This window comes from Ammospiza caudacuta, chromosome 18 (genome assembly GCF_027887145.1).
Source record: "Ammospiza caudacuta isolate bAmmCau1 chromosome 18, bAmmCau1.pri, whole genome shotgun sequence".
Classification (NCBI taxonomy): Eukaryota; Metazoa; Chordata; class Aves; order Passeriformes; family Passerellidae; genus Ammospiza; species Ammospiza caudacuta.
Genome location: NC_080610.1, coordinates 11561971 through 11577481, shown reverse-complemented (window position 1 = coordinate 11577481; position 15511 = coordinate 11561971). Strand labels below are relative to the sequence as shown.

General features: G+C 46.2%; 2 protein-coding genes across 2 annotated transcripts; one reads left to right on the top strand and one right to left on the bottom strand.

Annotated features, from left to right (window-relative positions):
- Window positions 1-243: 243 nt before the first annotated feature.
- ANKRD13A (ankyrin repeat domain 13A) lies at window positions 244-12751 on the top strand. The gene is made up of 15 exons (XM_058816488.1): window positions 244-794; window positions 3025-3157; window positions 3276-3400; window positions 3843-3888; window positions 4522-4665; window positions 5064-5259; window positions 5839-5905; window positions 6749-6830; window positions 7505-7563; window positions 8171-8307; window positions 8604-8761; window positions 9171-9275; window positions 9442-9593; window positions 9802-9866; window positions 10621-12751. Exons 1-15 carry the CDS (start codon window positions 699-701, stop codon window positions 10817-10819), a joined length of 1764 nt encoding a protein of 587 aa, XP_058672471.1. The 5' UTR covers window positions 244-698; the 3' UTR covers window positions 10820-12751.
- Window positions 12752-13663: 912 nt separating this feature from the next.
- C18H12orf76 (chromosome 18 C12orf76 homolog) lies at window positions 13664-15511 on the bottom strand. The gene is made up of 2 exons (XM_058816489.1): window positions 15400-15511; window positions 13664-15295 (listed from the first exon to the last, which is right to left on the bottom strand). Exons 1-2 carry the CDS (start codon window positions 15497-15499, stop codon window positions 15210-15212), a joined length of 186 nt encoding a protein of 61 aa, XP_058672472.1. The 5' UTR covers window positions 15500-15511; the 3' UTR covers window positions 13664-15209.

The following is a 15511-nucleotide window of genomic DNA, read 5'->3' as shown; positions in this document are numbered from 1 at the left end:
GGTGAGAGCTGAGCGCTCCCCCCTCGCGGAAGGCAATGGGACAGCTGCGGACGGGACATTCCATCTGTCCGCCCGCAGAGGGGGAGGGGGAGCGGCTTCCGCTTTCCGTGCGGTTGTCGGTGGCGGTGGAGTGCGGGGGACAGCGAGGAGCCCCCCCCCCCGCTCCGGCCGCGCTGTGGTTCGTCCCATCCGTCCCCGGAGGGACAGGGAAGAGGGACGGAGACGGCTGAGGGGGCGAAAGCGGAGAGACCCCCGGGAGTGGCGCTGAGGGGGCTCTGGGAGGAAACTCTCGGCAGTGAGGGGCTGCCAGGGGCACCAGGAGCAGGGGAGACCCCCGAGAGCGGCGCTGAGGAGCTCAGGGAGGAAACCCTCGGCAGTGAGGGGCTGCCAGGGGCACCAGGAGCAGGGGAGACCCTCGGGAGCGGCGCTGAGGGGCTCCGGGAGGAAACCCTCGGGAGCAGGGGAGACCCCCTCGGTGGGGTTTGCATGGGGCTCCCCTTGGAGAGGGGTGAACGGTTCCTAGAGGGTTGTGGCTCTCACACACACACACACAAACACACACACACACACCTGGGCCAGGTGGGTGCCCGCAGAGAGCAGAAGCTGAAGGAGTCAAGGCTTGAGTAACCTGCGGTCTGCAGCCCCCAGAGAGGGAAGAGTGAGGGGCCCCGGCTGCCCCTCCGCAGGTGCGTGCCGGGATGAGCTCCCCTGGCGGGGCCAGCAGCGCCTTCCCCCTGCACGTCCTGGTGTGGAACAACGACTACAGGCGGCTGGACGAGGAGCTGCAGGAGCAGGTAACGGGGGCTGGGGGCTGCTGGCCCTCGCTGTGCCGGCGAGAAGCACCCTGGTGGTACTGCCAGGAGGTTGAGGGATCCCTGCACTTCGTTACCTGTTTATTTGTGGTGTGGGAGTGATGTAAGAAGGTGTAGGAATATATTTTTATATCGGGTACTAACATATCCTATCTGTTGGCTTCCTATCTGTAAAGCTTTGCTGTGAGCATTCCAGTGCAGCTGTGGAGTAGCTAAAGAAGAGCAGCTGTGATGGACGTTAATTTATTTATTAAAACAATAAATAGTGTTTATCTTAATAGGAAGTCAGCGTGCAGCAAAAGTGGCTGGTGCTGCTGGACATCAAACCAGCCCCTACCTTGCTGAGCACCATCCTATAGATTTGTTCCTGCCCAAGATTGAGGGCAGAGTTTTTGTATTGGTTGGAATGTTTTCAGCATCTCTGGTAACAACAACAACAACAAAAAAATCATTGTTCTGTGCTGGAGAGTAGAAAACACAAAGCTGTCCTCTCTCTGGGACATGATGACGTAAGGAAATGGCCTGAAAGCTGCAGCAGAGCTTGAGCAGCAAAAATCCTTCTGGCTGAGCTACTGTGGAAAAGCTCTGACCAGGGCCAGAGTGAGGTACAGTTAATAAGCAGAGCTGATTAATTAATCATACCTGACACCACAAGTAGGTGAGCCCAAGGCCAGCTGTGCCACCTCCTGACTGTCACCTGCAGCTCTAACGGTGCACCTGACTTACTAATTCCTGCTCAGAGCATGTTCCTGCCCTGGTTTGGGAGAATCTTTGGAATGCACTCACTTTTTATCTAATTCATGTCACCTTCTGCATTAACCAAAACCTTTAACCTCACTGGCACGTTGCTCCTGTGTGATTATTTCTGACACCTGTGAGAGTTTGTGGTTAAACAGGGATCACTCAGCAGCTCCCACCTGTGGAGTGCTGCTTCCTCCCTCCATTCCCTGTGCACACCAGCAGTGTGTGAAGATGGATGTGACTCTTACTTCCTTTACCTGCTTTTAAACACCTTTTTTTTTCCTTTTTTTTAAGTATTCCAAAGATCTGTTTCCCCCTGCTTCTTTGGGATGAGCTTCCTGCTGCGGGGAGGGATCAAAGGCACCTCCCAGCTGCAGCTGGGGTGGCAAACAGGGTTGGGCATGTGGGGACCAGGGAACAGCAACAAACTCAGTGGGGAGGGACCCTTGGAGCTCTTTGCAGCTGTATGAGGTGGAGGAGCAAATTAATTAATGTTCCACCCCAGTAGATGCTTTAAAGAGAAGCATTCCCACTCTCTGTGAGATATTTCTGACTTGAAGCTGTCAGGTAACGCTGTTAACGTGCATAATAACCTTCCTTTCTCATTCTGCTATTGACTTTCCCCTTTTCCTTTAGTTATAGATGCTCTTCTGTTTCAAATCTCTAAGCTAATAGTGAAAAATGTGTAAGGTATGAGTATGTTGTGCTTGCATGTTTTGGATATTTGTGCCTGTGTAGTTTATTTTTTATTTTTAGTGACTTGTAGAGAATGCCCTCACTCCTCATTGTGCTGTGTGTGCTTTGTGAAACACCATCTGCTTCTGTCCTTTCCAAAAGTGCTGTCCAAAAGCTGTGTTGTGTGCCCTGTTGCCTTTTTTTCCTGTTTTCTCCCCATTTTGTTGTACAGTTTAACCCCTCTGTGGGGTCTCAGGCTGTCTGTGGGGTGATGCCCATGGATGAGAGCCCCCATCTCCTCCTGAGCCTTCTGGGGGGAGACAGAGAGAGAATTGAAAAGCACCAGCAAGAACTCCTGTCCTACAGATTTTGTGTCATTTCCTAGGCCCTGTTCTGCTTCTCCTTTTATTTCTGTGGGGAAGCAAGCCAGCCCTGCAGAGGGGCAGTGCAGGAGAGTTTGGGAGCAGATCCATGGGAATGGCAGGGAGTGCTGGCTCCTGGATTAGCCCAGTGTCTGTGCAGGCTCTGATGAGCTCTGTTCCTCTCTCCTGGGCACTGGCAGGGAGTGCTGGCTCCTGGATTAGCCCAGTGTCTGTGCAGGCTCTGATGAGCTCTGTTCCTCTCTCCTGGGCACTGGCAGGGAGTGCTGGCTCCTGGATTAGCCCAGTGTCTGTGCAGGCTCTGATGAGCTCTGTTCCTCTCTCCTGGGCACTGGCAGGGAGTGCTGGCTCCTGGGTTAGCCCTGTGTGTGTGCAGGCTCTGATGAGCTCTGTTCCTCTCTCCTGGGCACTGGCAGGACGTTGACCAGCGGGACCCTCGGGGCAGGACTTTGCTGCACTTGGCTGTTTCCTTGGGTTACATCGAGTCTGCCAAGGTCCTCCTGCAGCACAAGGCAGATGTGACCAAGGAGAATGCACAGGGATGGACGGGTAAGGACAGCCAGGGGAACAACCTGGGGTGTTTTTCTTCAAGCAGCAGATGTTTTGTGTTTTTATGGGGAGTTTTGGGCAGCAAAGTGACACGAGGCTGTGGTTGGGTTTCTTTCAGTTTTGCACGAGGCTGTGAGCACAGGGGATCCAGAGATGGTGCAGCTGATCCTGCAGCATCGGGACTACCAGCAGACCTCCATGACCCTTGGAGGAGTTCCTGAGTTACTGCAGAAAATTAATGAGGTAATGATTTATTGAAGTGTAAACTCTCACTCCAGACTGAAGTCACTGCTTGAATTCTCATTCAAGTAGTTCAGTTAAGTGAACTATTGCAATCAGCTGGGCAATTGTGTTTTGTTCCAACCTGCATATTCCATAGTGTTGAGGGATACAGAGGCTTTTTCTTAACTTTATTTAAATCCTTTGCATGTACTCAAACATTGGAGGCTGAATCTTGAAGGCATTACTGCCACTCCAGTAGAACAAGGAAGAACAGTTCCCCAGAAAGCAGCAGGGCCAGGGCAGTGCCTGCTGTTGCTACTTTCAATTTCAGTTTTAGCATTGGCTAACCATTTCTTCAGTTCTGCTCTCCTTTTTTTTTCCTTTTTCTAAAATGTTCACAGGAAATGCTGCAATGAATGTCAAACTATTTCATGAGGTCTCATCTGATGTTTTCCTTCTGCAGACTCCTGACTTTTATGTGGAAATGAAATGGGAGTTCACTAGCTGGGGTAAGGATCCTGCTCCTTGTTACCAATTCCAAGCTGTAAAAATGAGTTTTAAAAGTCCCACAACACAGGCAGGGAAGTATCCACTCCACAGAATCTTCCTCTCCTCCATCTCTAAATGATCTCTTGTGCTTTTGTTGCACAATTATACTTTGTTTCCTGTGTGGTTGGTTGGTTAGTTTTTGGTAGTGGAGAATTTAGCTGTTGTTGCAGTTGCTGAGGACTTTTCTTGGTTTTTTTTTTTTTTTACCTGTCCCTGGCCATGTGATCATGTGTTATCTATGGATGCTCTGGTTGTTTGGGAAGTACCTGCCTTTCCTTGAAAAGAATGAACACTAGGCCTCACAGCTGACTGAATATTTAAAATATAAAACTGTTAGACTGCCAGGCATGGGGTTTATGCCATTTCACACCCTTCAGTCTGAACAAATATCTTCCTGCTTTTCACATTCATCTTTAAATTACGCTACTTGTACGCTAAGCTGGTTGTTCTTAAATCTAAAGAAGATCAGTATCTCATTTCATCTGGAATGGCCTTCCCAGGAGCGAGCAATCCCTGTGCTAGAATTCATTCCCTCTGTGCTGCACCTTTGCCCATTTTCCCTTCCCATTTCTCCATCTCTCCCTCTCTGGCAGTGCCCCTGGTTTCCAGGGTGTGCCCGAGCGACGTGTGCCGCATCTGGAAGAGCCGGGCCAAGCTGCGCGTGGACATCACCCTGCTGGGCTTTGAGAACATGAGCTGGGAGAGGGGCAGGAGGACTGTCATCTTCAAGGGAGAAGGTAAAGAGTTCACCTGTCTGCACCACTCACCCCCAAATACTGTGTGAGCAAATCCTGATTTTACACCAAAAAGGCCTCTTGTGTTTTATGAAGGTTTTATGGTTGTTTGTGTGTCGTAGAGATGCTGTTTTATGATGGTGTAACTTTTTTGCTTTGAGTAAATCTGAGGTAAAAATTTAGTGATGGGGTAAAATGTCAGTATTTTACTGTTTCCCTCCTTCTTTTCTGCTGCCCTACATATAAAAGATAATTTTAGTTCCATCTCCAAGCTTGATCCCAGCTGAGTGCAGAAACAGCTGGGTTTGATACATGATATACCCCCAGCTCTTCACCCTGGAGCACTTGCTGAGTTTTTTAACTTGAAATGTTAACTTGAAATGTTCCTTTTCTTCCACCAGACTCTGGTGGCTGGGCAGAGCTCATTGAGATCAACCACGATGACAAGTTTGTGACAACAGAGAGGTTTGAGATCTCCCAGCACATGAAACGTTTGACTTTAGGATCCATGACTCCCAAGAGGAAAGATGTGGAGAGGCGCCTCACATCCCCAATCATCAGCACGTGCCTTGATACCAAAAACATTGCTTTTGAAAGGTAAGACAGGGAGTTTCTCTTAGCAAATAAGCATTTTGATGTTATGTCTGAAAAAAGCTTTAATGACAAACTCACAAAAGTTTTGGTAATTAAAACTTTTAGGGCTAGGTCTGAAATTAATTTAAGCTTCATAAATCACTAGATGAAGAAATATGGTTTGGTCAAATTGCCACTATTGCTTAGCAAAAAGTTCCCAGTTGAAAGAAATCATTGGAAGAAAACTTCTAGTTTATCATATTAGTGGGATACAATCATTAAGGTTGGAAAAGGCCTCTAGGATTGAGTCAATTGCTCACTGCAAATATGCATTTCACACAAATTCATATGCTGGAACTGATGGACAAGAACTTGGATTTGGTACCAAATAAGTCAACTCTCACATGAATACTTTAAGTAAATATGCACAGTGTGTCTTTTAACAGACACATTTGTCTTTCTTAATGACTACACACCTATTTATCCAGGTATCTGGGATTAATAACCTGTCAAATGTTGTTTAAAATGAGGTTTAGAGGAACCAGCTGGGGGTTGTATAAAAATGCAGCTGTGTAGACACTTGTGGTATTCCCTTTTTGTCAGAACCACATCTGGATTCTGGGTATGGAGGACAGAAAAATCAGAAGGTGTCAATGGTTATGAAGCCAAGGTAAATCCTGTTCTGTTCTTCTGACAGATGTTGGCGCAAATTGGATTCTGGCTGTGTTTTTTCTGTATTTCCTGACTATTTCAGGTCTTCAAATTCCTATTGGGACATTGATTGTGTTGCCAGCAGAATTGGGCTGGAGTGAGGAACCTCCAGGCTTGTGGGAGGGATGGAGCCAAGTGCAGGAATGTCCTCAGGGGGATCAGAGAGGGGAGAGGAGGGACAGGAGATCCAGCAGAGCTGCCTGTGGTCCTTCCCTTCCAAGGGCTGCCCTTAACTCACACCTGAACACTGCCATTGTTTCAGTGGGTGAAAGTTGAGGAATATAATAATAATAATATGATAATAACAGCACTGCAAGGGACCAGCAGCCATGAGTGGATCATGAATTCACGAACTGCTTAGAATGGTTCCTCCTGACACTGGTTCTGACCTCTGTTTCACCTCAGTGAAGTATTTTTCAAGGTGGTTGTGCAACCTTACTGTGGTAGGAGTTTAGATTCAGAATCACAAGGTTTAATTTCCCTGATTCTGTGTTTACTCCAGGTTTGGGAATTGGTGCAATAAATTACATATTGTAATTTAATTCACCATAAGAGTAAGTGCTGAGTAGCTTTTACATTTATCTGAAGGTTTTCCTGATAAGACTGCAGGGCTGTTCAGCTGGACAGAGGGTTCATTAGTGTTCCCAAACTGTTACTAAATATAACTTCTTAAAATCTCTTGGAAATGCCTGTCTGGTGTTGAGGTTGGTTCAGTTAGTTTTGTGTACATGATGTTTTACTGGGGAACTCTTTTTTTAACCTGTGATGTTGCTTGGTTTTTGTCCCTGTGGTTTTTTTTAAGGTCTACACAGCAAACAACGTGAATGTGATCACACGAATCAGAACAGAGCATTTGACAGAAGAGGAGAAGAGGAGATATAAAGGTATCTTCCCCAGAGGAAAATTGGGAATAAATACAAATCTCCCTTTGGTCGTCTGACACCTCCTTTGTGTCTAAAGAACTGGGCAGGCAAACAAGGAAATTCTCTTCTTGCTGACTTTGCCCTGGTTTTTTTGATGTGTTCTGTGTCTGAGGCAGCTCGTTATTTCACTCTTAACCTACAAATGAACCTGGTTTTATCCCTGTATTTACAGGGAATAAAAACCCTTCAAACCTGTTGAAAGTTTGCTGACAGTTTTAAAAGGCTGCACTTTTCTGCTCAGGAATGTATTCCTGCCCTTACTTCACTTTGGCCATGGATACAAGATTCACAGAGGCTTTGTTTGCTTGGAATTTTTGTTTTGGTCTACTAATTTCTTCTGGTATTTGAATTAGATTAAAGGGTGACCAGCCAGTAACTTTATATGGAAATTCTCCTATCCTGAGGCCACTGAGGCACTGGGACTCATAAAGGTGTTTGCTAATCATAGAAACCACTGAAATTCTTTGCTCTATTCTGTGTTGTACCTGTTTTGGACTCTAGGTCCTGGGCTTGCCTGGTAAAGCTCACAGGAGATCTGAACAACTTCCCTTTGGGTGGGAAGCCTGGCCTGAGTGCCTTTTTTACTGCTAATTAATGCTAATGGCTGTTTTTGTTTCCTCTCCTGTTACCTGAAGCTGACAGGAGCCCTCTGGAATCATTCCTGGGGACAGTGGAGCATGAATGTGGTGCTCAGGTGAGTGTCTGATGTCAGCACAGGTCACTGTGCCAGGAGAATTCCTGGTGAGTGCAGTCACCTCTTGTTTCCTTAGTTTGGCAGCAGTTTTCATTATGAGGTTTTCATTTGCCCTGAGGGTGTTTTTGTTTGGTTGGAAATAAATGAACTTTGAGATCCCTTCCAGCCCAAACCATTCCATGATTCCATGTGGCTTTAGGAGCTCCCTTGCTTCTAAACTCTGAAAGAGCAGTGGACAATGGATTTGCTGGCTCTCTGTCAGGATGGCATTGCACATTTACAGGGATTTAGAGATTTTGGGTTCAAATCCTCCATCCAGGTTTTGACTTTAGTAAAGGATTTGGAGCCTGGAAATGCTGTGACTCGTGTGTATGTCTAGTTGGTTTCCAGCTTTAAAGTGTCTAAGATTTTTTCTATCTAAAAATTTTTGAGATTTTTAACCTCAGTAAAACAGAATAAAACCTCAGTCTAATAACAGCTGGTGTTTATGGCTGTGTGTCACTGAAATAGAGAAGGAGTTACTTCACAAAGGGCAAATTTAAAGTTTCTTGTAGTAACCACTGTTCATTACTTTTTGGGTTGTTTTTTTCCCTCTCTTTCCTTCCAGAGTACATCCAGAACTACAGAATATGCTGCAACCAACAATCCCACTGCTATTACTCTGGAGGAATACTTCAACCCAGAATTTGATTTGAAAGGCAGAGACATAGGAAGACCAAAGGAAGTCACTGTTAGAACACAGAAGTGAGAAATACCATTTTAACTATTTCTAGTGTGTCTCTTCCCAGTTATCTAATCCCTGGAAACCATTTTTACAAATATCCAGTGTGGTTTTTCTGCCAGTTTTCACAATTAATTAGAAGAGAGATCTTGAAGTATTCAGCTATAATATATTTTTAATTCCACTGAGTCAAAGCAAACATTTGGGCTGGTGCTGTGACTTGTTAGTAATCTCCTATCACTGCCCAGCTGCCTGTTTTGCTTTACATCTGTTCCTAAACTGTGAATTTAGGATGTTTTTATCCTACTTTGTCTTTAAGATTTAAAGCAACCCTGTGGATGAGTGAAGAGTTCCCCTTGTCTCTTATGGAACAAGTCACTCCAATCATTGACCTGATGGCCAGAACCAGTGCTCATTTTGCCAGACTTAGGGATTTCATCACTCTGGAATTTCCACCAGGATTTCCTGTCAAAATTGGTAACATTTAGCAATTTTTATTGTAACCTTGTCCATTTTTTTCCCTTTGGTTTTGTAATGTATTGTGTACAAAAAACCACATTGGTTTTTTAGTTGTCTCACTGCTACCTAAAACATTGTTTTGTACATCTGGAGTCAATCCAGAAATATCATTTTAAAGACAATGTCATTTCTGTGAGAATGAGCTGTTGTCAGCCCTTTTCCTCTTAGCTTCAGTGCCTTAAATTTGGCAAATGTTATTTTAAAATAAGAGATTTAGAGAGAGATTGAGCTAAATAAATAATAAAACAATAAATTACTAAAGCCACCTTATTGGTGAGTTTAGTTCCTCTGTGCTTTATCATTATAGGAAGCTGTTGTGGAAGCAAATATTTGTTCTCATTTTGACAGAAATCTTGTCCTCTTACAGAAATTCCCCTGTTTCATGTGCTGAATGCTCGAATTACTTTTGAAAATGTCAACAGCTGCAGGACAGCTGAGAGACCCTCTCCTGGAGGTGCACAGAGTGATGCAGGTAAGGGATCTCCCCTTTTTTACATCCCTGTCCCTGAGGGAGAAGCTGAACTGCAGGGAATGGAACACGAAGAGCTGCAAGGTGCAAAACCGTTCATCAGAATTTTCAGTTACACCTTGTTGCAAACAGGGCACAGTGTGTTTTTCACTTTATTTGCCTCCTGTAGGTGCTAATTTTGAGGTTGACCAGTCGGTGTTTGAGATCCCCAAGTCCTACCACGTCCAGGATGATGGCAGGAACATCCACGTGCAGGATGAGGATAATGAGATCATGCAGTTTGCCATCCAGCAGAGCTTGTTGGAATCTGGTGCAAATAAAGTAAGTGCTGGGGTCTGTACTGTGGCAGCTTGGGCAAGGACTGTGCAGAAAGAGCTGAAGGAAACCAGTGTAGGATCAGTTTTTCTACTTTAGAAGATAAAAATAATGTATTTGAAAGAAGAAATAAAGGTGGTTTAAGGGTTGCTTTCAGTGAGTTACTCTGCAGATCTGATAACTGCTGTGGAATTGTCTCTTTGCCCATCTCTAGGAATTGGAGATGCTTTCCAATGGAGCAGTTGCATATTCCTCAGACTTCAACATGCAGTATCAGAAGTAAGTTTTTTTTCCACATCAAACCTTGCAGTGACAGAGCAAAACTACCCCCAGCAGTACCATGGAGCAATTTGGCAATTTTTTTAAATATATATGAGGAAATGCACAAAACTCGAGGTTTTCTCCTTGTGCTTCTTCCAACTTTTCCAAGAAAACAAGGACTCCAAACTGGGCCTCCCTGGTTTATGTTGTGTAGTTCTTTCCAGCTGTGGGGCTAGTCTGTGCACACAGCAGATTCTTTACCCAACATACAAACCCAGTACTCCTCTTCTGCTCTTAAAACTCTGAATTTGGTCCCTCTCCATTGAATCTTTGGTTATTAGAGGCTGTATACTTCAAGGCAGATCTTCTTTCTTTTCAAAATTCTTATGTAATCCTTAAAAACATAGATTTAATGGGCACTTAAAAATGGGCTCTGATGTCTGTGAAGTCTTTCTGCAGTTAAGTGCAAAGAAACCGAGAATTGAATCTTCTTCTATACATGAAAAATCCTTTAAACTGGGTGAGAATGCTTTTAGAGCCCCATTGAAAATACAACTGTTGGTATCTATGAATGATTCAAAGGAATCCCTGTTTGTCCTTGGGAATTTTACAGGTGTTGGAACAGCTGCTCTCATATCCTCAAACTGTTTTCTCCCCTCTGGGAGAGATTTTCAGATTTGTGAATCTAAAACAGTTGCCAGGAAGGATCATTGCAAAGAATATGAGTCAGGCTCTGTCTCTTTTCCTTCTCAGAGTTGTTCTTTTCCATCAGGGCACTTCAGGAGAGCTTTCTGTCAAGATCAGGGATCTCCCACAGCAGCACCTCCAGTGAAGCCTCCAGCTTTGAGAAGGACTTGCAGCTTGCCATGGAATTGTCAGTGAGGGAGCAGGAGGAGCAGGAGAAGCAGCGTCAGGAACAGGAGGATGCAGAGCTTCAGCAAGTCTTACAGCTCTCTCTGGTGGAAAAATAACTCCTAAGTGACCTCCTGAAGCAGGGATGACCAAATCTGTGTCAAACTGGAGATTGTCAGAGCTGTCAGTCTGAAGACCACTCCTGGATTGCTTAAGGAAACGTTTTGCTGCCTTCTAAGTTGGCATCAGCCGCAAAAACCTGATTTATTTTTGTTTGGGGGAGTTGTAGATCACAGGACTCCACATCTGGCTCCCCAGCCATGCAGTCTTAGCTTTGAAGGAAATGTTTTTATCTAAACTTATTTATTGAAGAGCAGATGGAAATTTTGCTTTGCATCAGGATGTAGGATTGCAGTAAAGCTTGAAAGCCTGATTTATGGGGAGTTCAGGAGGGAAAGTTCATTACTTACCAAAGAAATACTCATCTGCTTCATTATTTCTTAATAATTCAAAGCCATTGCCTGTTTTTCCAGCTGTTTCATGGGAGAGCATCTCCCTGCCTGTACACACACTGTAGTTCTTCATGCTGACAGATGGTTTCTGTTAGTTTTGTTTAGATATGGTTCTCTCTCCTCTAGTTATTGAGATTTTTGGCTTAAGAGGGATAATTTTATACTTGAACAGCTCATCCAAGCTCCAGATTAAACTAGTGCTTTCTGAAAAAAGGACAAACCAAGTAGCCAGTAACATTTTAGATGCTGAAATGGGACCACCTGTCCAGCACAGCAGCAATTTCTGCAGTGATTCCAAACCAGCTCTTTCCCCTGCTCAGAGGGCAGCAAGAAATTAAGGCATAGATAGATACAGGTGCTTCTTTGGGATCTCTTGGTGTGCATGCCTGACTGTGGGTGCTAAATGCAGCCAGGAAAAGAATTCAGGGGAGTTTTTCATGTGTCCTTATTGGAAGAGAAGTTTTCATTCTGCAAGGGGAACGTGTGTTGCTTTTTAAATCCCCAGCTCTTGTCCTTCATGTGAATACATCTATTTTTTTACCTGAATATTTTTATTGATTTTAAACCAAACCACTAGGCCTACACTCATCCAACTGGTCTTGCAACGATTCCTAGGTCTGTTTTAACCAGCTTTCCTCAGGTTTTTGGCCATGCAGGATCTTTGTAGCTCTTTTATCTGCACTCCTCTCGGTGTTTACAGTACTCACACTGTGACTCTCAAGTGCACTCCACAGGTACACGGTGAACAGCCACAGGAAAGCCTTACACTTGTTAAATGTGAGCAATATCCCTCTGCTCTGCCTGCCAGGGCTGGAGGGACCTTTGGTACAGCTGCTCTGAGCTTGCTCCTAACACTGCTCCTGTTCCTCAGGCTGAACAGGGCACTTCTGGGTGACCAACTATTAATTAACCAATGTAAAATCACTCTAAAATGGACTTGATCATAACCAGTGTGGCAGTTGGAAGCCTATTTTAAACCAATAATCCATTGTTTTACATAGGAGATGATTACAATTCCTTCAGTGTACACTAGGACTGGCCTCTCCACACTGGGTTTGTTCCCTGGCACAAGTTGCATCCCTGAAAACAGCTGCTGGAATGGGGACTGTCCTGCACAGGGGCTGGGTTGGGATTTCTTTCTTTGCAAAAGGGGATTCCTGTGACTGTCACAGCTGGGAGAAGGGAGGAGATCTCGTGTTGAGCTCCTGGCAGGGTGGGAGGCAGGAGATGGAGCTGTGGGCATTCCTCCAGTGGCAATAAAGAGTGCTGTTGCCTTTACAAACCCTGCCTGGCATTGCCTGTCTTCTGCTAAGCTTTTCAAAGGTTACAAGAGGGGTAAAAATAGCATTTTTTCAAGCTGACTTGTTCTGGTTTTATATTTAAACTAAAGAACATTGAGCACTTTCAGTTGAAGTTTTGTTACGCTCCTGCTTCTTAGTCTGGGACTGTAAAATAAATTGGATTAGCTTTGGGGATTTTTTTTTTTTGCTTTCTTTGACATTTGTATCATTCCAGCTAAAACTAGAAGGCCCTGCTTCCCTCAGCCAGGTGCTGCTTCTCTTAAAGCCTGACTTAACCCTTTCAGTGTAAGATGGACATGCTCTGTGTACTGGAAGAAAAACCAAAGGTACTGCACATTACACCACACAGAGGAATTTTTTTTCTCAACTGTATTTAGAGTAGTTTTTTTTACTAATTATCTGTCTTTTTGTAAATTAAAGTGACATTATAATCTGAAATGCTCCAAGGTAGTTCTGGCTTTTGGACATTTTCAGCCAAATTTTGAGTCTCCCTGTCTTGAAAAGGGGGGATCAGTACAACACAGAAGTTAAGGCAGTGAAAAGCAGGAAATCCTATTAATTTCTCTGCAGCTTCTTGTAAGAGAGGAGCAGAGGGTTCTGAGTGTGTTTAATATTAGAGCCAAGACTGTTGTGTAACAACAGTCCAACCTCTCTCTGAGGCAGCTTGAGGCTGATGTAGGAAAGAGAAGCTCAGAGTTACAAACACCTGTAGCTTCTTCTCAAACTATAACCAGCTTTAAAGGTTCTTTAATTTGATGCTGCTAGTTCCTGAAAGCAAGACTGCTTTTTTTGTGCTTTTGACCCCATTTCAAAGCTTTTCACATCAGCAATTCATGATTTTGTTTATTTGGAAACCCTTCTTCCACTGCTTTGGCTGAGTTTTGATTCATAGCTGAGCTGCTGGAAACTGCACAACCTTTGTAAGATGTGCTTCCATTGTGCTGTTAAAGGGCTCCTTGCTGACAGACATCCATGGAAGCATTCCCCCAGCACTGCCATCCTCTTCCCTGGCCTTCCCAGCACTGCAAATCCCACTAAAAACAAGGTAGGAGCCATGAGGGGACCAGAGGTGGGAACCAGGACAGCCTCACCCCTTTCCAGCCCAGTTAATAACAAACAGCACAGCCATTGAATAAATAAGAGCCTGGATTGTTTACTGAGCGTTTTATTTGTACAAAGAGGCATAGCAGGGAGTGAGGAATGAGAGCAAACAGGAATTCTGCTCCTGGGAATGCAGAGCTGGGGCTGGGAGCTTCACCATCCACCCCCACGAGCAGCACAGGCTGCAGGCCAGGCTTCACAGAGATGAAGGAGCAAGGAAAATCAGGAACACAAGAATCAAAAGAAGAGCAGAAAGCAATAGAAAGAACAGTGCTGCCTTGCTGCCTCACTCTTGGATTAACAACTCATCTGTCATTTCTCAAAACAAAGAAAATCCCTGTTCAATGCCAGCACTCTGTGTCCTTGAAACAGAAAACACCTCAGAGGCAGCACGAGGGCTTGAGAACAGGTCAACAACAATTGTTCTGGAAGTTACACTTTAAAACTCTAAATAAATTACTAAGCAAAACACCCCTATGTTAAATATTAAAGTAATAATTAGTAAAATCCAGTTACTACTTGTAGCAGTGCAAAACAAAATAGCAGCATTCGTATGGAAGTGGGATTCAGTGTAAACACTTGTTACTGAAACTGCATAAAATGGATCTGGCTGGAGCTGAAACTCTTCCAGAGCATCTGCCTGGCTGGCAGACCTTTGGAGGCTCCTGTTTGCAGGAGGACAGTGACCAGCACAGGCTGGAACCCCTCACCTGCACCCCAGTTCCCAGCAGGTTCAGCAGGGCTGGTTTGATGGGAAATTATTTGGGGCTTTTCAGCCAGGAGTTAAAGCAAATAACGTTGGGAATGAGAAGCCTGGCTTGGGAAAACTACACCAGGATCAGATCATGCATCAGTGGCAGGAACGGGCCAGACCCTCCACCCACTGCTGGCTGGCTCACTGAGCTTTTACCTTTGGAATATTTTTGAATGGGACCTTAAAGCTCATCCTGTTCTACCCCCTGCCCACTACCCCAGCTTGCTCCAAGCCTCGTCCAACCCCCAGGCGTTCAAACAGGGACCTGAATTAATCAGAAAGCAAAAAGCAGAGGCGGTGTGACCGAGCACGTGGAGCTGCTCCTCGCACAATGCCGCCAGTCTCGCCCTGTCCTTGTGCCAACCGAGGCCCCGGGTGCCTGCACGGCCCGGGGATGCTCTGGAACACACGGGGTGGGATCAGCCTCGCCAAAACGCGGGGATTTGGGAGGTTTTGCTCAGCCCCTGCTCCAGGACACGCCCCAGGAGCTTCAGGAGTCTTTGCTGAGGAAGAGGATGATTTCCAGCATCCCGCCAGAGCACTGCTGGAAGCCACATCACGATGGAGCCACGGGATACAGCACGGGCAGAGACCGGGGAAAAGCCACGCTCGCATCCTCAGCGCATCCCCGGGAGCGGACGGGAGAACCGGGCGGGACCGGAGCAGCGGCGGCACGGTGGGAACCGGAGGGGAGAACCTGCTGGGTCCGGAGCAGAGCCGGGACGGTGGGAACCAGACGGGAGAACCGGCAGGGCTGAAGCGGTGCTGGGATGGCGGATTCCAGGCGGGAGAACCGGGTGGGATGCAGCATTCTCCGGATGCCCCGGCGGGTCCCGCTCCGCTACCGCCGCCGGACGGGCCGGTACACACAGATGGCCATGAGGATGATGGTGAGCAGCAGAGCGCTGAGGATGCTGCCCAGCAGCACTGCGGCGGCAAGAGAAAGAACATTAATCCAACACTCCCCGAGCATCTCCCGAGCCCCCGGCCGGGTCGTGGCGGGGCTGTCCCCGGTGCCCCCCGCTCCTCACCCAGGTTCTGGTGCTGCAGCACAGCGTAGGGCCGGCTGCGCTCCGCCGGGCCCGGCGACAGCGGGGACAGCGCCCAGCCCCGCGCCGCCGCCAGCCCCATCGCGCCGCGACA